General features: G+C 46.3%; 1 protein-coding gene across 2 annotated transcripts in view; it reads left to right on the top strand.

Moving 5' to 3' along the window:
* Positions 1-26,396, top strand: part of LOC139264497 (serum paraoxonase/arylesterase 2-like) — a 138,219-nt gene that overhangs the window by 97,601 nt on the left and 14,222 nt on the right. For both annotated transcript variants that reach the window (XM_070881063.1, XM_070881061.1), the window contains one exon: positions 14,669-14,750. In XM_070881063.1, the coding sequence (XP_070737164.1) occupies positions 14,669-14,750 (82 nt within the window). The remainder of the gene's footprint in view (positions 1-14,668; positions 14,751-26,396) is intronic.

Raw genomic sequence — 26,396 nt, 5'->3', positions numbered from 1 at the left:
CCTGCACCATCATTCAATATGATCATGGCTGATCATGCAACTTCAGTATCCCATTCCTGCTTTCTCTCCTTACCCCTTGATCCCTTCAGCCATAAGAGCCACATCTAACTCCCTTTTGAATATATCTAACGAACTGGCCTCAACAACTTTCTGTGGTAGATAATTCCACAGGTTCACAATTCTCTGAGTGAAGAAGTTTCTCCTCATCTCGGTCCTAAATGGCTTACCCCTTATCCTTAGACTGTGACCCCTGGTCCTGGACTTCCCCAACATCGGGAACATTCTTCCTGCATCTCACCTGTCCAATACCGTCAGAATTTTATATGTTTCTATAGATCCCCTCTCATTCGTCTAAATTCCAGTGAATATAAGCCTAGTCGATCCAGTCTTTCTTCATATGTCAGTCCTCCCATTCCGGGAATTAGTCTGGTGAACCTTCGCTGCACTCCCTCAATAGCAAGAATGTCCTTCCTCAGATTAGGAGACCAAAACTGTACACAATATTCAAGGTGTGGCCTCACCAAGGCCCTCTACAACTGCAGTAAGACCTCCCTGCTCCTATACTCAAATCCCCTAGCTATGAAGGGCCAACACGCCATTTGCCGCCTTCACCGCCTGCTGTACCTGCATGCCAACTTCCAATGAATGATGTACCATGACACCCAAGTCTCGTTACAACTCCCCTTTTCCTAATCTGTCACCATTCAGATAATATTCTGCCTTCCTGTTTTTGCCACCAAAGTGGAAAACCTCACATTCATCTACATTAAACTGCATCTGCCATGCATTTGCCCACTCACCTAACCTGTCCAAGTCACCCTGCAGTCTCTTAGCATCCTCCTCACAGCTCACACTGCTACCCAGCTTAGTGTCATCTGCAAACTTGGAGATATTACATTCAATTCCTTCGTCTAAATCATTAATGTATATTGTAAATAGCTGGGGTCCCAGCACTGAACCTTGTGGTACCCCACTAGTCACTACCTGCCATTCTGAAAAGGATACGTTTATTCCTACTCTTTGCTTCCTGTCTGCCAACCAGTTCTACATCCACATCAGTATATTAACCCCAAAACATGTGCTTTAATTTTGCACACTAATTTCTCGTGTGGGACCTTGTCAAAAGTCTTTTGAAAGTCCAAATACACCACATCCACTGGTTCTCCCTTGTCCGCTCTACTAGATACATCCTCAAAAAATTCTAAAAGATCTGTCAAACGTGAATTCCCTTTCATAAATCCATGCTGACTTAGACTGATCCTGTCACTGCTTTCCAGATGTGCTGCTATTACATCTTTAATAATTGATTCCAACATTTTCCCCACTACCGATGTCAGGCTAACCTGTCTATAATTCCCTGTTTTCTCTCTCCCTCCTTTTTTAAAAAGTGGGGTTACACTAGCTACCCTCCAATCCATAGGAACTGATTCAGAGTCTATAGAATGTTGGAAAATGACCACCAATGCACCACTATTTCTCGGGCCACTTCCTTAAGTACTCTGGGATGCAGACTATCAGGCCCTGGGGATTTATCGGCCTTCAATCCCATCAATTTCCCTAACACAATTTCCTGACTAATATGGATTTCCTTCAGTTCCTCCTTCTCGCTAGACCCTCGGTCCCCAAGTATTTCCGGAAGGTTATTTGTGTCTTCCTTAGTGAAGACAGAACAAAAGTATTTATTCAATTGGTCTGCCATTTCTTTGTTCCCCATTATAAGTTCACCTGAATCTGACTGCAAGGGACCTACATTTGTCTTCACTAATCTTTTTCTCTTCACATATCTACAGAAGCTTTTGCAGTCAGTTTTTATGTTCCCTGCAAGCTTACTCTCATATTCTATTTTCCCCCTCCTAATTAAAACCTTTGTCCTCCTCTGCTGAATTCTAAAGATCTCCAAGTCCTCAGGTTTGCTGCTTTTTCTGGCCAATTAATATGCTTCTTCCTTGGATTTAACACTGTCCCTAATTTCCCTTGTTTGCCACGGTTGAGCCACCTTCCCCGTTTTATTTTTACGCCAGACAGGGATGTACAATTGTTGAAGTTCATCCATGTGATCTTTAAATGTCTGCCATTGCCTATCCACCGTCAACCCTTTAAGTATCATTCGCCAGTCTATCCTAGCCAATTCACATCTCATACCATCGAAGTTTTCTTTCTTTAAGTTCAGGACCCTAATCTCTGAATTAACTGTGTCACTCTCCATCTTAATGAAGAATTCTACCATATTATGGTCGCTCTTCCCCAAGGAGCCTCGCTCAACAAGATTGCTAATTAATCGTCTCTCATTACACAATAACCAGTCTAGGATGGCCAGCTCTCTCATTGGCTCCTCAACATATTGGTCTAGGAAACCATCCCTTATACATTCCAGGAAATCCTCCTCCACCGTATTGCTATCAGTTTGGTTAGCCCAATCTATCTGTAGATTAAAGTCACCCATGATAACTGCTGTACATTTATTGCACCCATCCCTAATTGCCTGTTTGATGCCATCCCCAACCTCATTGTTACTGTTTGGTGATCTGTACACAACTCCCACTTTTATGCGTTTTATGCCCTTTGGTGTTCCGCAGCTCTACCCATACAGATTCCACATCATCCAAGCTAATGTCCTTACTATTGCGTTAATCTCCTCTTTTACCAGCAATGCTACCCCACCTCCTTTTCCTTTCTGTCTATCTTTTCTGAATATTGAATACCCCTGGATGTTGAGTTCCCAGCCTTGGTCACACTGGAGCCATGTCTCCGTAATCCCAATTACATCATATCCTTAACAGCTATCTGTGCAGTTAATTAATTCCACCTTATTACGAATGCTCCTCGCATTGAGACACAGAGCCTTCAGGCTTATTTTTTTAACACTCTTTGTCCTTCTGGAATTATGTTGTAATGTGGCCCTTTTTGATTTTGCCTTTGATTTCTCTGCCCTCCACTTTTCCTTATCTCCTTTTGCTTCTGCCCCCATTTTACTTCCCTCTGTCTCCCTGCATAGATTCCCATCCCCCTGCCATATTAGTTTAAACCCTCCCCAAGAGCATTAAAAGACACTCCCCCTAGGACATCGGTTCCGGTCCTGCCCAGGTGCAGACCGTCCGGTTTGTACTGGTCCCACCTCCCCCAGAAACGGTTCCAATGTCCCAGGAATTTGAATCCCTCCCTCTTGCACCATTCCTCAAGCCACGTATTCACCTTAACTATCCTGCTATTTCTACTCTGACTGGCATGTGGCACTGGTAGCAATCCTGAGATTACTACCTTAAGGTCCTACTTTTTAATTTAACTCCTGGCTCCCTAAATTCAGCTTATAGGATCTCATCCTGTTTTGTACCTATATTGGTACCTATATATGCACCACGGCAACTGGCTGTTCACCCTCCCCTTCCAGAATGCCCTGCAGCTGCTCCGAGACATCCTTGACCCTTGCACCAAGGAGGCAACATACCATCCGGGAGTCTCAATTGTGACCACAGAAACTCCTATCTATTCCCCTTACAATAGAATGCCCTACCAGTATAGAACTTCCACTCTTTTTCCTGCCCTCCTGTGCAGCAGAGCCACCCATGGTGCCATGAACTTGGCTGCTGCTGCCTTCCCCTGATGAGCCATCTCCAAAGTATCCAAAGTGGTATATCTGTTTTGGAGGGAGATGACCGCAGGGGACCCCTGCACTACCTTCCTACTCCTGCTCTGCCTGATGGTCACCCATTCCCTATCTGCCTGTGTAACCTTTACCTGCGGTGTGACTAACTCACTAAATGTGATATAAATGCGGATGCTCCAGAGTGAATCCATGCGCAGCTCCATTAGGTCTTCTCAAAATCTTCTCAAAAACTTATCGAAGTCTTCTAGTTCCAGTACTCCATGAGACATGTGGAATTTGCCTGTATTTGATGCCTCCTCTGAACCTAATGTTTCCTTCATCTTGGGTTTGCTGTAGCCTCCTGCACCGTGCAGCAAGAACCATGGACATCGCATTGCCTGTGTTTGGGACAAATGGTTCTGCATGGTAATGGTGGCTAAAAGCTCTGCATGAGCTTTACTACTGGATATCCAGCTGGTTTGACTACAGCCTAATTGAAGCAATCATACCCCACCAGCAGTTTATTTTTCTCCTAGCTATTGTGTTATGAATGTAACGCTGTATCCTTCTTTGAGTGCAGCAGATGTGGTATTAGTGTCTGAGTACATCCTGTATCACACAAGCATTGGCCACTTATTCACTGACCGGGTGTAATAATAGCAATAGAATTCCCTGCATCTAGGTTCACAAACATTCAGCAATTGAACTTGGTTCCTCCAATTGCATCATGTTCCCTCTTTCGCTGTGTGTCAGTCTTGGCTTAATGTTAGCAATCCTTCTTCTGAGTCAGAAGTTTATGGGTTCAAGGCCCACTCCAGAGACTTGAACACCTACTCTGAGACCCTTCAGTGCAGTACTGAAGGTGTATTAGAAGTGCCGTCTTTCAGAAGATATGTTCAATCGAGGTACTGTCTGCCATCTCAGCTGGCTGTAATAAATCCCATGGCACCATTCAAAGACGAACAGGGCATTCCAGTATCCTAGCCAACATTTATCCCTCAACAAAAATCAGTAAAGCAGATTTCAATCATTTATCTCACTAGCTGTTTGTGGGACCTTGCTGTGCACAAATTGGCTGCAGCATTTGCCTGCATTAAGTGTGACTACACTTCAAGACTACTTGAATTTCTGTGAAGCACTTCGAGATACTCTGAGATTGTGAAAGGTGCTCTTTCGAAGGTGGGATGGGAAATATTGCTTTGTGTTGCACATTATTGAATGTGTAACATTTGACTTCCTTCATATCACCCTTTGATGTATCAGCTTGTGAGTAACCTGCTAGGTTCTTCTCATCCAATCAGAGTTCCTAAATATCTTCATTCCACTGCCAGTCCTCCAAGTATTCTTTGGAACTTTCAATATCTCTTTGAATTTCTTGGTGAGGCCACACCTGGAGTATTGTGTACAGTTTTGGTCTCCTAACTTGAGGAAGGGCATTCTTGCTATTGAGGGAGTGCAGCGAAGGTTCACCAGACTGATTCCCGGGATGGCGGGACTGACATATCAAGGATCAACTGGGCTTGTATTCACTGGAGTTCAGAAGAATGAGAGGGGATCTCATGGAAACATTTAAAATTCTGACGGGTTTAGACAGGTTAGATGCAGGAAGAATGTTCCCAATGTTGGGGAAGTCCAGAACCAGGGGTCACAGTCTAAGGATAAGGGGTAAGCCATTTGGGACCGAGATGAGGAGAAACTTCTTCACCCAGAGAGTGATGAACTTGTGGAATTCTCTACCACAGAAAGTTGTTGAGGCCAATTCACTAAATATATTCAAAAAGGAGTTAGATGTAGTCCTCACTACTAGGGGGATCAAGGGGTATGGCGAGAAAGCAGCAATGGGGTTACTGAAGTTGCATGTTCAGCCATGTACTCATTGAATGGCGGTGCAGGCTCGAAGGGCTGAATGGCCTACTCCTGCACCTATTTTCTATGTTTCTATGTTTCTGCCTGCATGCTTCAAATGTCAAATCATAAACAGGCAGAATTTAATATGTGACCATATTATCGTCTGCACTTTTCACTGAATATACACATTAAATCGTAGTAAGTAGTTTAATGCTAAGTGACATTACTACCTATCCTGCTTAAATTTCTTCTTCCCTTTTATGGTGATTCATAAGGCTTTATGAATTTGTTTGTCATAAATAATTGGTATAGATTATTTTTAGCAAAGTTGTTGGGTAGAATTCTGGGTAGGTTCATTGGATCCTCATTGAATAATCTTCTCCCCGATAAGCCTTTCTCCACCAGTTCCGGTATTGGTGTGGCTTCTTCTTTTTGCTCAATTTCTCCTCGGCTGGTGCTGATGCTCCTTTTCTTCCTTGTCACATTATTGTTGAGCTTCCCCATGTGTGCTGCTACTTTGGGAGGTGCTCATCAAGGACAGAGAGGCAGTCAGTGCCCGCTGGAAGGAACATTTCGAGGATCTCCTCAACCAAGACTCTGTCTTTGACGTGAGTGTCCTCGACTCCATTCAACAGCATGCCACCTGTCACCACCTCGGCACAATCCCAGCCCGGCAGGAGGTTGAAAAAGCCATCCGACAACTGAAAAACAACAAGGCCTCAGGAGCAGATGCAATCCCCGCCGAAGTTCTAAGGCATGGTGGAGAAGTACTCTTAGCGTGAATCCATGACCTCATCTTTCTTATCTGGAAGGTGAACAGCATGCCAGGAGAGAGATGCTGTAATCATGACCATCTTCAAGAAAGGTAACAAGTTCAACTGCGGTAATTACAGAGGAGTTTCTCTGCTGTCTGCCGCAGGGAAATTCATCGCAAGAATCCTCCTCGATCATCTCCTCCCAGTGGCTAAAGAGCTTCTCCCAGAGTCGCAATGTGGATTCCGCCCACTAAGGGGCACAATGGACATTACGCTACAAATCCAAGAAAAGTGTAGGGAGCAGTATCAACCTTTATACATGGCTTTCTTTGACCTCAGAAAGTCCTTCGACTCTGTCAACCGTGAGGAATTATGGAGTGTCCTTCTCAAATTTGGCTGTCCTCAAAGGTTTGTCACCATCCTCCATCTGCTTCACAATGACATGCAAGCCGTGATTCTTACCAATGGATCCACCACACACTCATTAAAAGTGCAGACTGTGGTCAAGTAAGGTTTTCACATTGCAACAACACTCTTCTCAATCTTTCTCGCTGCAATGCTTCATCTCACCTTTAACAAGCTCTCCGCTGGAGTGGAGTTAATCTATAGGACAAGTGGGAAATTGTTCAACCTCCGACCGCTCCAGTCCAGATCCAAGGTTGTTCCAATCTCTGACATTGAATTACAATATGCAGATAACGCTTGTGTTTGTGCACACTCGGAATCTGAACTCCAAACCATCGTTAACACTTCATTGAAGCGTAAGAGAGTCCAGGCCTTAAATTTAACATCAGTATGATAACGGGTTCTCTACCAACCTACCCCCGCCACACAGTACTGCTCCACGATTATCAAGATCCATGACAAGACCTTGGACAATTTGGACCACTTTCCATACTTTGGGAGCCTACTATCAGCAAGGACAGACATCGATGACGAAGTCCAGTTCAACACCGCCTTCAGTGTACCAGTGCAGCCTTCGGGTGCCTGAGGAAAAGAGTGTTCAAAGAGCAGGATCTCAAACCCGGCACCAAAATCATGATCTACAGAACAGTAATGATAGCTGCCCTCCTATATGCTTCAGAGACATGGACTACTATGTACAGTAGGCACCTCAAAGCACCGGAGAAGTACCACCAACGCTACCTCCGCAAAATCCTTCAAATTCATTGGCAGGATAGGCGCACCAACATCAATGTTCTCTCTCAGGCCAGCATTGAGGCATTGACCACACTCTATCAGCTCCGATCGATGGGCCACATTGACCACTTGCCCGATACTAGACTCCCGAAACAAGCACTCTACTCCGAACGACGTCACGGCAGGCAAGACCCCCTGGAGAGCAGAAAAAATGCTTCAAGGACACTCTCAAAGCCTCCTTGAAAAAATGTAACATCCCCACCGACTCTTGGGAATCCCTGGCCCAAGACTGCTCAAAGTGGAGGAGAAGTAACCGAGAAGGTGCCGAACACTTCGAGTCTCTTCACCAGGAGCAAGCGGAAGGAGCGTACGACAAATCAAGCATCCCACCCACCCGTCCCTCCAACCACCACCTGACCCACCTGTGACAGAGACTGTAGATCCCGCATTGGTCTCATTAGTCACCTTCGAACTCATTTTAGTGTGGAAGCAAATCATCCTCGACTCCGGAGAACTGCCTAAGAAGAGAAGAGACTTTGCCTGACTAATTGGTACATGAGGAAAGCCCTCTCCTTCTTGCTCCTGCTGGAACATTCTTTCCTTTTCTTGCTTAGCGAATTCTAGTTTCAATTCTGGCATTGTTTTGGCTCCCAGTCTTGCCGCTCCCAGTCTTGCCAGTATGAACAATGTTCAAAAGTAGATTCCATTGTAGCTGCTTTCTACTTCTGGTAATTTACTTGGATCCAATATTTGAACAGCCTGCTTTGGTCAGTATATATTTCCTGACTCTGGGTTGCTCCAGCGGCCTTTTCATTTTGCTCAGTGTACTTCATGAGCAAGCCCAGCACTCTCTGAATTGCAATGCAATGTGTACTGGGCCATAGGGAGAACATTAAAAAAAAAGTAATTCTTGGGATGTGACCGTTGCAGCCAAGACGAGCATTTATTGCCTAGTTCTAGAATGAGTGCATTGCTAAGCCATTTCAGAGGGCATTCAAGAGTCAACCCCGTTGGTGTGGGACTAATCACAATAAGGCAGAATGGGGAAGGATGGCAGGTTTCCTTCACGAAAGGATATTAGTGGATCAGTTTTTACGACAATCCAACAGTTTCATGGATACTTTTACTGATACCAGTTTTATTTATTTCCAGATTTTTCAAAGCTTACTTCAAATTCTTAAACTGCCATTGTGGTATTTAAAATCGCGTTCTCTGGATTACTGCTCCAGTACACTAAGTGATACGTCCTAACTACACAGTATAAATGCACACGAGGCCCATGCTTGAGAGGTCAGTCTGTGACCTGTCCTTTATTCCTGAGCACTCAAGTGATGAAGGTGGGTGGAGCTTCCCCTTTTATACCTGAAGATCCAGGTTAGGAGTGTCTCCCACTTAGTGGTCAGTGTTCTCACGGTGTACAACTTAGGTCAGTTTATACATGGGTTACAATGCTGGATGAATACATGAAATCACCTCCCCCCCCAAAGTCTTATTGGGATCACAGGTTGAGTGTCTCTGGTGGTTTACGCTCCCTTGTAGAGCGCCTGAGTTGGGGCTCCGGTTGTTGGGCGCTGGCCTGAGTGTCTGCTGTTTGCAGTGCCTCAGGCCTGTCCAGACTGTCCACAGTGACTAGGCTCTCCTCCCTTTGGTTCCGGTGTTCGGTCACCTGTGGTGGAGTGAACTCTATATCGTGTTCTTCCTCTGCTTCTTCTATGGGGTTGCTGAACCTCCTTTTTGTTTGATCCACATGTTTGCGGCAGATTTGTCCATTGGTAAGTTTAACTACCAGAATCCTATTTCCCTCTTTGGCAACCACAGTGCCTGCGAGCCATTTGGGCCCTGCAGCGTAGTTGAGGACAAAAACAGGATCATTTACATCAATACATCGCGCCCTCGCATTCCTGTCATGATAGTGATATTGTGACTGGCGCCTGCTCTCGAAAATTTCTTTCATGGTGGGGTGTATAAGGGATAATCGGGTTTTGAGCGTCCTTTTCATTAGTAGCTCTGCGGGTGGAACCCCTGTGAGCGAGTGTGGTCGGGATCTATAGGCCAACAGAAGGCGTGATAAGCGGGTTTGTAGGGAACCCCCTTGGAATCTGAGCATCCCCTGTTTGATTATCTGCACTGCTCATTCTGCCTGGCCGTTTGAGGCCGGCTTGAACGGTGCCGTTCTAACATGGTTAATTCCATTGCCTGCCATGAAGTCCTGGAATTCAATGCTTGTGAAGCACGGGCCATTGTCGCTGACCAAGATGTCCAGTAGACCGTGGGCGGCGAACATTGCCCGTAGACTTTCTACCGTGGCCGAGGATGTGCTTGAATTTAAAATGTCACACTCGATCCATTTGGAGTAAGCGTCTACTACAACCAAAAACATTTTTCCCATGAAAGGACCTGCGTAGTCCACATGGATGCGTGACCAAGGCTTGGCGGGCCATGGCCAGGGGCTAAGGGGGGCTTCCCTGGGCGCATGGCCCAGCTGGGCACACGTGTTGCACCTGCGAACACAAAGTTCCAGATCTGCGTCTATCCCTGGCCACCAAACGTGTGACCTGGCAATTGCCTTCATCGTGACAATGCCCGGGTGCCCATTGTGGAGTTCTCTGATGAACACCTCTCTGCCCATCTGGGGCATGACTACGCGGTTTCCCCACAGTAGGCAATCGGCCTGAATCGAGAGTTCATCCTTGCGCCTGTGAAATGGTTTAAATTTCTCAGGGCATGCCCTGTACGTGGCTGCCCAGTCCCCATTCAGGACACATTTCTTGACTAGAGACAATAGCGGGTCTCTATTTGTCCAGACTTTAATCTGACGGGCTGTCACGGGTGAGCCTTCGCTTCCGAAAGCTTCAACAGCCATGACCATCTCAGCACCATGCTCGGTAGCCCCCTCAGTGGTGGCTAGTGGGAGCCTGCTGAGTGCATCGGCGCAGTTGTCGGTGCCTGGTCTGTGCCGAATTGTGTAGTCATAGGCAGCTAACGTGAGTGCCCACCTCTGTATGCGGGCCGATGCGTTTGCATTTATGGCCTTGTTGTCGACCAAAAGGGACGTTAGGGGTTTGTGATCTGTCTCCAGCTCAAATTTCCTGCCAAACAGGTACTGGTGCATTTTCTTTACCGCATATACACATGCGAGCGCCTCCTTTTCTACCATCCCGTAGCCCCTTTCTGCCTGGGACAGACTCCTGGAGGCATAAGCTACTGGGTGTAACTGACCCTTGGCATTGACATGCTGCAACACACACCCGACACCATAGGACGACGCATTGCACGTTAACACAAATTTCTTACATGGGTCATATAGCGTTAACAGATTGTTGGAACATAACAAATTGCGTGCTCTATTAAAAGCCCTTTCCTGGCTGTCCCCCCAGACCCATTCGTGACCTTTGTGTAGGAGCACGTGTAGCGGCTCTAGCAGCGTGCTCAATTTGGGAAGAAAGTTACCAAAATAGTTCAGGAGCCCCAGGAACGAACGCAGCTCCGTCGTGTTACGGAGTCTGGGTGCTCTCTGGATCGCTTCCGTCTTGGATGCAGTAGGGCTGATCCCGTCTACTGCTACCCTCATCCCCAGGAATTCTACCTCTGGAGCTAGGAAGACGCGCTTCGCCTTTTTCAGTCACAGAGCTACCCGGTTCAGTCTGCGTAGCACCTCCTCCAGGTTGTGGAGGTGTTCTTCAGTATCGTAACCTGTAATGAGGATGTCGACTTGAAAAACCACCGTCCCTGGAATCGACTTGAGGCTTTCCATATTTCGTTGGAAGATCGCGGCGGCCGAGCGAATCCCGAACGGACATCTGTTGTACTCAAACAACCCCTTGTGGGTTGTGATGGTGGTCAGCTTCTTCGACTCACTCGCCAGCTCCTGGGTCATGTAAGCTGAGGTCAGGTCCAATTTTGAAAAAAGTTTGCCACCGGATAGCATCGCAAAGAGGTCCTCCGCTCTCGGTAGTGGGTACTGGTCTTGGAGTGACACTCGATTGATGGTGGCCTTGTAATCGCCACATATCCTGACCGACCCATCCGCCTTGAGCACTGGCACAATCGGGCTCGCCCAGTCATTTCGCCTTCTATCTTTTCCCGCATCACGTACGGCACTGCTCTGGCTTTGTGGTGTACTGGTCTGGCGTCCGGGTTTATGTGAATCACTACCTTGGCCCCCATGAAAGTGCCAATGCCGGGTTGAAATAATGAGTCAAATTTGTCCAGGACCTGTGAGCATGATACTCGCTCCACAGAGGAAATTGCATTGACATCGCCCCATTTCCAGTTCATGACAGCAAGCCAACTCCTCCCCAATAGTGCGGGACCGTCCCCTGGGACAATCCAGAGTGGCAACCTGTTCTCCGAATCTTTGTGGGTCACGACTACCGTGGTGCTGCCTAGCACCGGAATGATCTGCTTTGTGTAAGTCCGTAGCTGTGCGTCAATCGGCGATAATTTTGGCCTCCTGGCCTTGGATGCCCACAACTTTTCGAACTGTTTGATACCCATCAGGGACTGGCTGGCACCCGTGTCTAACTCCATTGATACTGGGATGCCATTGATACGTCCTAACTACACAGTATAAATGCACACGAGGCCCATGCTTGAGAGAAGGTCAGTCTGTGACCTGTCCTTTATTCCTTAGCACTCAAGTGATGAAGGTGGGTGGAGCTTCCCCTTTTATACCTGAAGGTCCAGGTTAGGAGTGTCTCCCACCTAGTGGTCAGTGTTCTCACGGTGTACAACTTAGGTCAGTTTATACATGGGTTACAATGCTGGTTGAATACATGACACTAAGCACTACATTAACATACCCAATTATTGTCGATTGCATTGGGAATGATGTGGGATCACATCATATACTCCTGATCTCCAGCTGATGGGAAACTCTGACTCACTCTGACAAACCATATATTTCAAGTTGAAAACTACAAATTCATTAAGAAATATGATAAATAGAAGCAAGATTAAAATGTTGTGGATTTCACTGGATAACAATACTTGTGTTTCAAATTAATGGCCTGGAATTTGCAGTCCAGATGACGGCAAATAATAGGCTTCAGCCTAATTCTGCCTTTGAAACTGAGCGGAACTTCGGGATTTGGCGCATACGGAAATCCTGAAGTTGCGTTCTGTCATTCACTGTTCCGATACAGGCTGCGCTGTGCGCACCACACCCCCCCCCCCCCCCCACCGCCTCCCGCCCCGCGCACGGAGCCAGAAATCCATGTAAACACTCAAATGAAGGAAACTGACACAAATTTTGGCTCTTCCGCAGTCATTTGAGCTGTTCAATTCCCTTCTAAAAGTCAGAGTCAAAGGGATTAGTTGTAACTGGGGTTTTAACAATCTATTTGGCTGCTAAACAAAGGTTGTGGGTCTGAAAAGCTCAAGTATTCATCCAATTTTTTTTTTGTGAAAGTTATTAAATCTGATTCCACCACTCTTTCAAGCAGTGCATTCCAGATCATCATAACTCACTGTGTAAATTCTTTCTTCCTTATGTTGCCTCTGGTTCCAATGCCAATCACTGTAAATCTGTCTCCTCTGGTTACCGACCCTTCTGCACTGGAAAAGTTTCTCCTTACTTTATCAAAATCCTTCATGATATTGAACTTAGATCAAATCTCCCCTTCTCCTTTTCTGAGGAGAACAACCCCAGTTTCTCTAGCCTCTTCCCATAACTGAAGTCCCTCATCCCTGGTACCATTCTAGTAAATCTCCTCTGCACTCTCTCTTGGGCCTTGACATCCTTCCGAAAGTGTGGTCACCAGAATTGGCCATAAGGCTCCAGCTGGGATTTAACAAGTTTTTATAAAGTTTTAGCATAACTTCCTTGTTTTTGCACTCTGGCTCTATTTGTAAAGCCAAGGATCCCATATTCCTTTTTAACAGAATTCTCTAATTTTGTACAGCCAACACAGGGTTAATAACGTGGTGATTCTACGGTATCCATTCGTCCAAATCTTTTCCTTTTGTGGAGTTCTAATTCCTGAAAATGTTCCAGTCTGTCTCCAAATCATCAATCTCTGTTGAAATTGGGTGCTCAGAATTGCACGTGGTATTCCAAATGTGGCCTCAGTAATGATCTATGCAAGGTCATAATAATTCAGTTGAAATGTCAAATTGTAATGCATCCCAGTACATAATTAGAATCATTAGCAATTCACATTGATTGGGTACTTGAAGCAAATGTTCAGTAATTACATCCCAGATCATTTCCCATCCATTGGATTCATCATCAATCAATTTAGTTACCTCCTACAAGGACTGCAGTAGGTTAATGAGATGATCCACTGCTTCTAATCCATGTGCTTTATAAATAAATATTGATAGTATTCTGTAGATTGCTGTTGAGTATATAGCTCATTGTGTCTCTGTTGGCTCTCCGCTAGCTCAATCCAAAACTAGTTCCACTGCCTTGATCTCCCCCCTTTACTTTCCTTTACTTCAAATGTTTATCTACTCTTCCCTGCAAATATGTAGTGGTCTCTGCCTCAGCTACTCCCTGTGCCAAAGCATTCCATGTGGCAGCAATTCCTACATGAAGAAATTCAACTAACCTCTCTCCTAACTCCCATAGTGACTACCTTAAATTGATGACCCTTTTTCACCCCAACCAGAAGAAATAGTCTCTGCCTATTTATCTTATTCAAAGCCTTCAGAATTTGAAAAATCTCTTGAATCTTCTCTCTGCTTTCACTGCTCCAGGATTGAATTCCTGCAGGGGTTCTTCATCTACCTTGGTTCTCTGGAGTTTCCGTGACATTTCTCCTGAAGTTATAGTAGGTGAGGAGGAGCAACCCCACCAAAATCACTCTCCGAGTATCTCCAGTCTCTCCTCATAACTATAACATTTGCCACATATCTGCCCACTCTCCTAACCTATTTATGTCCACCTGCAGTCAATAATAATACACTGTATTTATAAACAACCTTTTTAAGTAGAAAAGTGTACCCTGCTGCTTCAGAGGTGTAAGGAAAGAAATGGTCACTGAGTTGAAGAAGGCAATTAGCTTAGTCAAAAAGGTGGGTTATCAAAGAGGAGAGGGAAGTCTAGACTCCCCTTTTCTGCTCCTGGTACTAATACCAAGTGTATGCCCCTATTACCAGTTCATTGACCAGTGAAAACATTTTTTCACTGTTTACCCCTTGTCCTTTGCAACATTTTGGTTCTCCACATCCTCAGATTCCTTATCTCAGTTTCCCCATTATAACAGCACAATTGCTTTTCCTGTAGTTTTTTGTTCTGTTCTGTTCTGTTCTGTTTGTTGTTTCAGTGGAATTCACAATTTAAAAGGTTTGTACAATAAAATATTCTCCAATATAAATGAACTTTTTTTTTGCATTTCAGATATATCTTTATTGCAGAGACTTTAGCTCATGATATCCATATTATGGAAATAAATCCCAACAATACTCTGACTCCAGTGAAGGTAAGAGTGTGAAACAAATCTTAGAATCCAACCAGAGCCCTTGAATACTGTAACAAATTTCCCTATCATTTAGACATGATTTTAGTGTCGAAAATGGAATCTGTAATCTAGATGACATTTCACTTCTGCTTACGTAGTTTGAAATTATTTTACTAGCAAAACTGACTTTATGGCCACAATTTTACCTACCGGGTAGAAAGCAAGACAGGCTGCTTCAGGTGCGAACTGGAATCACTTTCCCATGTTCATCTGGCTCTCCCAAGCGATTTTCTGATGGTGGGCTACTCTGCGAGGTTCCTGGCCAATTAAAAGGAAGTGGATCTGATGAGGCGTCATCAGTCAGTTTCCTTAAAGGGACCATGAAAATATATATTTTGACAGTTGTGCCGTGAGTGTTCTACAGTATTGAGATGCTGCAAACACTAACAAGCACTGCAAAAGGTGCACGCTGCACCCAGGCTCTCCCATGATTCCCTCCAGATACTTATGGAGGGAGTCCGAGCACATAGGGAGGTTCTCTTCCCTTCCAATGGGCGGAAGAGACCGCCACAGGACACCAATGCAGCTTGGTTTCACATTGCACAGGTTGGCACAAGCAGCGATGTCGTCGAAGATCTGGCTGCAATGACGTAAACCTTTTAATAATCTCAGTAGATGACGAAAAGATACTGCAAAGCTACACTCAAACTCATCCTGCTGTGCCACTCATCACATCCCCATCACTCTGCCTTCCCTACCTTACTCCTGCACATCCTTACTCACACCAACTTACCTTACACCTCTATCTATCTCTACATTATCACATCCCTATCTCACTAGCCACCCCTCACACTTGCCCTCATCCTTGTCCAATCATATCAACTAACAACACACAAGGGTAGGAACTTGGGTCTTGTAGCCAGTGTTCATGTAGAGTTTCTGCTAATGTGTCAAACATTGAATTGCGTTCTTGAACAGATTTGTGTGCACCTTTGGAAGTGGCTTAGTGAGTTGTGGTGAATGGTGAGACACAAAGGTAGTCCCCCCCCCATCCCCCGCCCACCCTATAATGGTGATGAGTGTGAAAGGAATGGCTTGGGCATTACAGAGATGCTTTATGGTGCTGCTGTGGGTGGTGCCAACCTGGCGCATCATGTGGCAGTCAGGGTGTACAGCGTGAAGTGAAATAAATCCGGCCATGGTGAGGCCATTCCTGGCGCCTGGGCAGCAATGTGGTCGGGTGCTTGTGTCCTGTGTCCTGTGTCCTGTGCAACATCAGTTGATTGTGGAGAAGGTTGGGGCTGTGAAAACGTCCAATTTCACACAATTTGGCAAGGTATCTCGTCGGATGCTAAATTTTTTCAAAAGTAAAAAATTACAGCCCCAAACAGGGCACGACCGAATTTTGCCCCAAAAGTTTCTTGATGGAATAGCACCATATCAGGAATTCCAGAAAAGGAAATTGGGGACCTAGGATCAAAGAGAATCAGACATACAAAATCAAATTCACAGATGTATAAAACAAAAGTCGTGTAATCTGTAAATTAGTGACCCCCAAGGACTTCCATCAAATGTCCTTGTCAAAATGGATGAGCCAAATGTTCCAGGATTGGCTTCATCTTCTGCAGCATTCTTTTCTTTTGCCCTAGGAACATACGAATAGGAGTAGGCTGGTTAGCCCCTCAAGCCTGTTCCACCATTCAATGAGATCATGGCTGATCTGTGAGCTAACTCCATCTTGCCCCATATATCTTTGGTTAACAAAAATCTTATCAATCTCAGATTTAAAATTAAGAATTGATCTAGCATCAGTTGCCATTTCCTAATTTCACTCCAGAAAGGCCTGGCTCCAATTTTTAGACACAACCCCCTAGTCCTAGACTTCCAAACCAGCGGAAATAGTTTCTCTCTATCTACCCTATCAGTTCCCTTTAATATCTTGAAAACGTTGATCAAATCATCTTTTAACCTTCCAAATTCCAGGGAATTCAACCCTAGTTTGTGTAATATCTCCGCTAGACTCCAAGGGTTAAGTTACGAGATCATTCTGGTATACCTACGCTGCACTCCCTCCAAGATCAATAGATCCTTCCTAAGGTCTGGTGCCCAGAACTGCTCACAGTGACTGAAGAGTCCAATACAGGACCTACAGTCTAGGTGGGGCAAACGGTGGTTGGAGGAACAGGTGGGTGGGGTGTCTGGGTTGCTGCGCACTCCTTCCGCTGTCGACGCTTGGCTTCAACTTGCTCTCGGCGAAGTGACTCGAGGTGGTCAGCGCTTTCCCGATGCTTTTTCTCCACTTTGGACGGTCTTGGACCAGGGATTCCCATTATCAGGGATGATTTCCATTCCCAGGGATGTTACATTTTTTCAAAGAGGCTTTGAGGGTGTCCTTGAAGCATTTCCTCTGCTCAACTGGGGCTCGCTTGCTGTGTCGGAGCTCTGAGTAGAACACTTGTTTTGGGAGCCTCGTGTCAGGCATGCGGGCGATGTGGTCTGTCCAGCGGAGCTGGTCGAGCGTGGTCAGTGCTTCGATGCTGGTGATGTTGGCCTGAGCGAGAACGCTGATGTTGGTGCACCTATCCTGCCAATGGATTTGCAGGATCTTGCGGAGGCAGCGTTGGTGGTACTTCTCCAGTGTTTTGAGGTGCCTGCTGTACATAGTCCAAGTCTCTGAGCCACATAGGAGGGTGGGTATCACCACTGTAGACCATGAACTTGGTGCCGGGTTTTAGGTCCTGCTCTTCAAACACTCTCTTCCTCAGGGGACCAAAGGCTGCACTGGCACAATGAAGGCAATGTTGGACCTCATCATCGATGTCTACCTTGTTAGAAACATAGAAAATAGGTGCAGGAGTAGGCCATTCGGCCCTTCTAGCCTGCACCGCCATTCAATGAGTTCATGGCTGAACATGCAACTTCAGTACCCCATTCCTGCTTTCTTGCCATACCCCTTGATCCCCTTAGTAGTAAGGACTACATCTAACTCCTTTTTGAATATATTTAGTGAATTGGCCTCAACAACTTTCTGTGGCAGAGAAGTCCACAGGTTCACCACTCTCTGAGTGAAGAAGTTTCTCCTCATCTCGGTCCTAAATGGCTTACTCCTTATCCTTAGACTGTGACCCCTGGTTCTGGACTTCCCCAACATTGTGAACATTCTTCCTGCATCTAACCTGTCTAAACACATCAGAATTTTAAACATTTCTATAAGGTCCCCTCTCATTCTTCTGAACTCCAGTGAATACAAGCCCAGTTGATTCAGTCTTTCTTGATAGGTCAGTCCCACCATCCCGGGAATCAGTCTGGTGAACCTTCGCTGCACTCCCTCAATAACAAGAATGTCCTTCCTCAGGTTAGGAGACCAAAACTGTACACAATACTCCAGGTGTGGCCTCACCAAGGCCCTGCACAACTGTAGCAACACCTCCCTGCCCCTGTACTCAAATCCCCTCGCTATGAAGGCCAACATGCCATTTGCTTTCTTAACCGCCTGCTGTACCTGCATGCCAACCTTCAATGACTGATGTACCATGACACCCAGGTCTCGTTGCACCTCCCCTTTTCCTAATCTGTCACCATTCAGATAATAGTCTGTCTCTCTGTTTTTACCACCAAAGTGGACAACCTCACATTTATCCACATTATACTTCATCTGCCATGCATTTGCCCACTCATCTAACCTATCCAAGTCACTCTGCAGCCTCATAGCATCCTCCTCGCAGCTCACACTGTCACCTAACTTAGTGTCATCCGCAAATTTGGAGATACAACATTTAATCCCCTCGTCTAAATCATTAATATACAGTGTAAACAGCTGGGGCCCCAGCACAGAACCTTGCGGTACCCCACTAGTCACCGTCTGCCATTCTGAAAAGTACCCATTTACTCCTACTATTTGCTTCCTGTCTGACAACCATTTCTCAATCCATGTCAGCACACTACCCCCAATCCCATGTGCTTTAACTTTGCACATTAATCTCTTGTGTGGAACCTTGTCGAAAGCCTTCTGAAAGTCCAAATATACCACATCAAATGGTTCTCTCTTGTCCACTCTAGTGGAAACATCCTCAAAAAATTCCAGAAGATTTGTCAAGCATGATTTCCCTTTCACAAATCCATGCTGACTTGGACCTATCATGTCACCTCTTTCCAAATGCGCTGCTATGACATCCTTAATAATTGATTCCATCATCTTGCCCACTACCGATGTCAGGCTGACCGGTCTATAATTCCCTGTTTTCTCTCTCCCTCCTTTTTTAAAAAGTGGGGTTACATTGGCTACCCTCCACTCCATAGGAACTGATCCAGAGTCAATGTTGGAAAATGACTGTCAATGCATCCGCTATTTCCAAGACCACCTCCTTAAATACTCTGGGATGCAGACCATCAGTCCCTGGAGATTTATCGGCCTTCAATCCCATCAATTTCCCCAACACAATTTTCCGACTAATAAGGATTTCCCTCAGTTCCTCTTCCTTACTAGACCCTCTGACTCTTCTTATATCCGGAATGTTGTTAGTGTCCTCCTTAGTGAATACCGAACCAAAGTACTTGTTCAATTGGTCCGCAATTTCTTTGTTCCCCGTTATGACTTCCCCTGATTCTGACTGCAGGGGACCTACATTCGTCTTTACTAACCTTTTTCTCTTTACATATCTATAGAAACTTTTGCAGTCCGTCTTAATGTTCCCTGCAAGCTTCCTCTCGTACTCTATTTTCCCTGCCCTAATCAAACCCTTTGTCCTCATCTGCTGAGTTCTAAATTTCTCCCAGTCTCCGGGTTCGCTGCTATTTCTGGCTAATTTGTATGCCACTTCCTTGGCTTTAATACTATTCCTGATTTCTCTTGATAGCCACGGTTGAGCCACCGTCGCTTTTTTATTTTTATGCCAGACAGGAATGTACAATTGTTGTAGTTCATCCATGCGGTCTCTAAATGTCTGCCATTGCCCATCCACAGTCAAACCCCTCAAGTATCATTCGCCAATCAATCCTAGCCAATTCACGCCTCATACCTTCAAAGTTACCCTTCTTTAAGTTCTGGACCATGGTCTCTGAATTAACTGTTTCATTCTCCATCCTAATGCAGAATTCCACCATATTATGGTCACTCTTCCCCAAGGGGCCTCGCACAACGAGATTGCTAATTAATCCTCTCTCATTACACAACACCCAGTCTAAGATGGCCTCTCCCCTAGTTGGTTCCTCGACATATTGGTCTAGAAAACCATCCCTTATGCACTCCAGTAAATCCTCTTCCACCGTATTGCTTCCAGTTTGGTTAGCCTAATCTACGTGCATATTAAAGTCACCCATTATAACTGCTGCACCCTTATTGCAATCACCCATAATTTCCTGTTTGATGCCCTCCCCAACATCACTACCACTGTTTGGAGGTCTGTACACAACTCCCACTAACGTTTTTTGCCCTTTGGTGTTCTGCAGCTCTACCCATATAGATTCCACATCATTCAAGCTAATGTCCTTCCTAATTATTGTATTAATCTCCTCTTTAACCAGCAATGCTACCCACCTCCTTTTCCTTTTATTCTATCCTTCCTGAATGTTGAATACCCCTGGATGTTCAGTTCCCAGCCCTGATCATCCTGGAGCCACGTCTCCGTAATCCCAATCACATCATATTTGTTAACATCTATTTGCACAGTTAATTCATCCACCTTATTACGGATACTCCTTGCATTAAGACACAAAGCCTTCAGGCTTGTTTTTTTAACACCCTTTGTCCTTTTAGAATTTTGTTGTACAGTGGCCCTTTTTGTTCTTTGTCTTGCGTTTCTCTGACCTTCACTTTTTCTCATCTCCTTTCTGTTTTTTGCTTTTATCTCCTTTTTGTTTCCCTCTGTCTCCCTGCATTGGTTCCCATCCCCCTGCCATATTAGTTTAACTCCTCCCCAACAGTACTAGCAAACAATCCCCAGTAGGATTGTTGACAGTAGGCTCCAGAGATATGGAAAATGGTCCACGTTATCCAAGGTCTTGTCGTTGATTTTGATAACCAGGGTGCAGTGCTGTGTGGCGGGAGCAGGTTGGTAGAGGACCTTTGACTTAAGGATGTTTAGTGTAATGCCCATGCTCTCGTACGCCTCGGTGAAGGTGTTGACGATAGCTTGGAGTTCGGCCTCCAAGTGTGCGCAGACGCAGGCGTTGTCTGTGTACAGTAGTCCTATGATGGAGGATGGGACGACCTTGGAACTGGCCTGGAGGCGGCAGAGGTTAAACAGATTCCCGTTTGTCCTGTAATTTAACTCCACTCCAGCGGGGAGATTGGTGAGGGTGAGCTGGAGCATTGCAGCAACAGAGATTGAGAAGAGCATTGCTGCAATGACACAGCCTTGCTTGATCCCGGTCCGAATGTGGAATGGGTCTGTGGTGGATCCGTTGGTCAGGATCACGGCTTGCATGTCATCGTGGAGCAGGTGGAGAACAGTGATAAACATAGAAACATAGAAAATAGGTGCAGGAGTAGCCCATTCGGCCCTTCGAGCCTGCACCACCATTCAATATGATCATGGCTGATCATGCAATTTCAGTACCCCATTCCTGCTTTCTCTCCATATCCCTTGACCCCTTTAGCCATATCTAACTCCCTTTTGAATATATCTAACGAACTGACCTCAACAACTTTCTGTGGTAGATAATTCCACAGGTTCACAATTCTCTGAGTGAAGAAGTTTCTCCTCATTTTGGTCCTAAATGGCTTACCCCTTATCCTTAGATTGTGACCCCTGGTTCTGGACTTCCCCAACATCGGGAACATTCTTCCTGCATCTAACCTGTCCAATCCCGTCATAATTTCATATGTTTCTATGAGATCCCCTCTCGTTCTTCTAAATTCCAGTGAATATAAGTCTAGTCGATCCAGTCTTTCTTCATATGTCAGTCCGGCCATCCCCGGGAATCAGTCTGGTGAACCTTCGCTACACTCCCTCAATAGCAAGAATGTCCTTCCTCAGATTAGGAGACCAAAACTGTACATAATATTCAAGGTGTGGCCTCACCAAGGCCCTGTACTCAAATCCCCTCGCTATGAAGGCCAGCATGCCATTTGCTTTCTTTACTGTCTGCTGTAGCTGCATGCCAACTTTCAATGACTGATGTACCATGACACCCAGGTCTCATTGCACCTCCCCTTTTCCTAATCTGTCACCATTCAGATAATAATCTGCCTTCCTGTTTTTGCCACCAAAGTGGATAATCTCACATTTATCCACATTTCCTGCATCTGCCATGCATTTGCCCATTCACCTAACCTGTCCAAGTCCCCCTTCAGCCTCTTAGCATCCTCCTCGCAGCTCGCACTGCCACCCAGCTTAGTGTCATCCGCAAACTTGGAGATATTACATTCAATTCCTTCATCTAAATCATTAATGTATATTGTAAATAGCTGGGGTCCCAGCACTGAACCTTGCGGCACCCCACTAGTCACTGCCTGCCATTCTGAAAAGGATCTGTTTATTCCCACTCTTTGCTTCCTGTCTGCCAACCAGTTCTCTATCCACGTCAATACATTACCCCCAATACCATGTGCTTTAATTATGCACACTCATCCCCTGTGTGGGACCTTGTCAAAAGCCTTTTGAAAGTCCAAATACATCACATCCACTGGGTCTCCCTTATCCACTCTACTAGTTATATCCTCAAAAAATTCTAGAAGATTTGTCAAGCATGATTTCCCTTTCATAAATCCATGCTGAGTTGAACCGATCCTGTCACTACTTTCCAAATGTGCTGCTATTTCATCTTTAATAATTGATTCCAGTATTTTCCCCACTACCCATGTCAGGCTAACCGGTCTATAATTCCCTGTTTTCTCTCTCCCTCATTTTTTAAAAAGTGGGGTTACATTAGCTACCCTCCAATCCATAGGAACGGAACCAGAGTCCATGGAATGTTAGAAAATTACCACCAATGCATCTACTATTTTAGGGCCACTTCCTTAAGTACTCTGGGATGCAGACTATCAGACCCTGCGGATTTATCAGACTTCAGTCCCTTCAATTTCCCTAACACCATTTCCTGACTAATGAGGATTTCTCTCAGTTCTGAGGGCAGCCGAATCTGAGGAGGACGGTCCATAATCTCTCATAGTTGACAGTGTCGAAGGCTTTTGTGAGGTCGAAGAAGGCCATGTACATGGGTCGGTGCTATTCCCTGCATTTCTCTTGTATCTATTGCACGGTGAAGATCATGTCCATTGTGCCCCTTAGTGGGCGGAATCTGCATTGCAACTCTGGGAGGAGTACTTCAGCCACAGGAAGAAGGCGATTTGACAGGATTCTTGCGATGACTTTCCCGGTAGTCGACAGCAGGGAGATTCCTCTGTAGTTACCGCAGTCAGACTTGTCACCTTTGTTGAAGGTGGTCATGATTACAGCGTCTGAGATTTCCTGGCATGATCCCCTCCTTCCAGATAAGAGAGATGAAGTCATGGATCCACACCAGTAGTGCTCCGCAATGTTTTAGTCCTTCGGTGGGGATTCTATCTGTTCCTGATGACTTGTTCTTCAGTTGTCGGATGGCCTTTTCAACCTGGTATCGGACTGGGGTTATGCTGAGATGGTGGCAGGTGGCATGCTGTTGGATGGAGTCGTGGACACATGTCGAAGACAGAGTCTCAGTAGAGGAGATCCTCAAAGTGCTCCTTCCAGTGGGCACTGACTGCCTCTCTGTCCTTGATGAGCACCTCTCCATTCTTGGCCAATAGTGGGGTAGGGCCTTGGGTGCTTGTGCTATAGGTCGTCTTGATTGCGCTGAAGAATCCTCGCACGTCGTGGTTGTCAGCTAGCTGCTGGATTTCTTGAGCTTTCTCCACTCGCCATCTGTTCTTTAGATCACGGGTTTACTGTTGGACCTCGGCCTTCAGATGTCTGTAGAGGCTTTACTGCCCTCGAGTTGTGTTGCTGCTTCCAGTCCAAGACTGCTTTGCGTTTGCGGCATATTAGCTCCTGGATCTCCTGGGCGTTCTCGTCGAACCAGTCTTGGTGTTTCCTGGACAAGTGACCAAGCGTCTCTTCACAGGTGGTGATTATGGAAAAAGTCATGTATCCAAACATGTTTACTGCTTGTACTATTACATATGGTGTGCCACCAGAGGGCACTACCATGGGAAACTTGGACACCTGCTGTATGGTCGTGGGAGACTTGTAGGTTACCTGTACAGGTGTGCCGGGCCTTGTATAAAAGGCAGGCCACCATGTGTGATACTCTGGAATTACATTAAATGGACTAAGGTCACTACAGTTCAAGTACAATACATTGCCTTGTGGAGTCATTATCAGAGCATCTAAAGACATAACAATTGGCGGCGAGATTATGGACTTTGACGTGAAAATGGCTAACCTTGGTACATTGCAACAGTTCGCCGATGGTGATGATTGGGACGCCTTTGTGGAGAGGGTTGACCAATTCTTCACAGCAAACAACCTGGCAGGCGATTATCCGGCCACACTGGTTGATAAGCGCAAAGTTATCCTGCTAACCAGTTGTGGGCCAACCGTCTATGGCCTCGTCAGGGACTTATTGGCACCAGCGAAGACAACGACCAAGACGTACGAGGAGCTTGTAATGCTGATCCAAGAACAACTCAAGCCCAAAGAAAGCATCCTCACAGCCAGACACCAGTTTTACAGCCACCGACGGCCTGAAGGCCAGGAAATCACGAAATACGCTGCAGAACTCAGGAGGCCGGCGGCACCGTGTGATTTCGGCGACCACCTCACCGAAGTGCTGCGGGATATCTCTGTCATCGGAATCGGCTACTATCTGCGGATACTACAGTTACACTGCAGAAGGCCGTCACCATGAGCCAGGCATTCATGACCTCGACCTGTGGCTCTAGGCAGATGACTCATCCTCAGGACTCAAACCCGGCAAGTACTGCACACAGAATGGCTCCTTTTAGAGGCTGGACTGTGGAACGTGAATCTCCTTGGGGAGAGAGAACAGACCCCCAAGTCCCTTAACTGAGAGTCTGCTGAGGGGGGCTAATCGAATAGCACCATGCTGGCATTGCGGTGGGGATCGCAGGGCTCACCAGTGCCGTTTTAAGGACTATGTGTGTAAAGGCTGCAGCACAAAGGGCCACCTCCAGTGAATGTGTAAAAGAAATATGACTCACAGTGTTGATGAAGAGTCTGCAGATGGCCATGAATCCAGCACGGATTATGAAGCGATAGTCAGAGAGGCAGCTCAGCTCCACGATGAGGAGTATGGCATGCTTACCTGCACCAAAGAATGTTCCCCGTTGAGGATGGGAGTCGAGATAAATGGCGTACCAGTCTTCATGGAAGTGGACACAGGGGCGAGCCTGTCAGTAATGAATCAATGAGCCTTTGAGAGGCTGTAGGACAATCAAGCTGAACGACCCAAGTTGGTCCCAGTTCAGGCAAAGCTGCGCACCTACACCGATGAACTTATCCCAGTTATTGGTAGTGCGGATGTAAAGGTACTCCATGATGGCGCGCTGCACAAGTTACCAATGTGGATTGTTGCAGGTGATGGACCGACGCTACTTGGAAGAACGTGGATGGAGAAGATTCATTGGAGCTGGGAAGATTTCATCCCTCCAGCGATCAACATCCCCCCCGCTCAGAGGCAAAGCAAGCCCTTACCTGAGGCCGGATCCGGCACCAGAGAGCTGACCAGCACAGCACCCGAGGCACAGACCACTCAGCACGACTGCGTGGAGGTGATCCAGCTGAGACGATCCGAACGCACCTTCCAGGCTCCAGTGGCAGGACTCTGGAGGAAGAAAATCAGATCCAAAGGCGACTTCCCAGCCTCGGTGGCAAGCCCAGGGAGAAGAGGATCACAGCAGCCGACATCGTGGATGGAAGAAAGATGGCGCCCAAACCACGAGGTGAAGCGCTGAAGAAAAAGATGGCGGCGGCCAGACCACGAGGTGCAGCGCTGATGGAGCAACACGTGGTACCAAGCGAAGAAGATGGTTGGGGTAAAGATAACAAGGCTCTCTTAAAGGAAGCCAGAAACCCACCACATTCTCAATCAATGTAATAGCAACTGTGAGTTAAACGTGAAGCTTGTAATTGATGATCAGAGTTTTATTAATGTAATAAGCAAAGAAAAGTCATGCGATTGTGATCAGAGCTACAGTTTATCCACAATGAGTAATGAAATGTTGTGCGATGTAGGATTTCAACTGCAGTTAATGTAGCGGGTAAACACCCATCGGGAGCACACAGGACAAGCGAGCTACCCAATGTTATAGCCTGCGTCCCTGGGACCAGAGTGATGCACCACGGAGTGTGGCCATAAGCAGCTAATAAAGACAAGCTGCAGAGCAAGCTATCTCAGGAGAACAACGGCACCGGTATCAATACCCTGCCTCTGATCGGCTCCACCTCTCAGGCACCCGATGGCACCAACCGCCACGAGCCTGAAAGAGCATACTGCGCTAAGGCGCAGCCCCCAGACCCCATCGCCACCAAGGCTACACCCGGGAACGAAGGGTCACCCGCAACGATTCTCCCAAATGGGACCGGGACCAGCCAGGATTTTGTGGCCAACAAGCTAGATGGGGAAGAGAACGCTGCCAAACGAAGGGCGATCCTCCTCACCGTCTGTGGGGCACCAACATATACCCTCATGAAGAATCTGCTCACTCCAGCGAAATCCACGGAGAAA

Source organism: Pristiophorus japonicus, chromosome 5 (genome assembly GCF_044704955.1).
Source record: "Pristiophorus japonicus isolate sPriJap1 chromosome 5, sPriJap1.hap1, whole genome shotgun sequence".
Lineage (NCBI taxonomy): Eukaryota > Metazoa > Chordata > Chondrichthyes > Pristiophoridae > Pristiophorus > Pristiophorus japonicus.
Note: the sequence above shows the minus strand (reverse complement) of the source record. Positions and strands in the feature narration are given on the sequence as shown.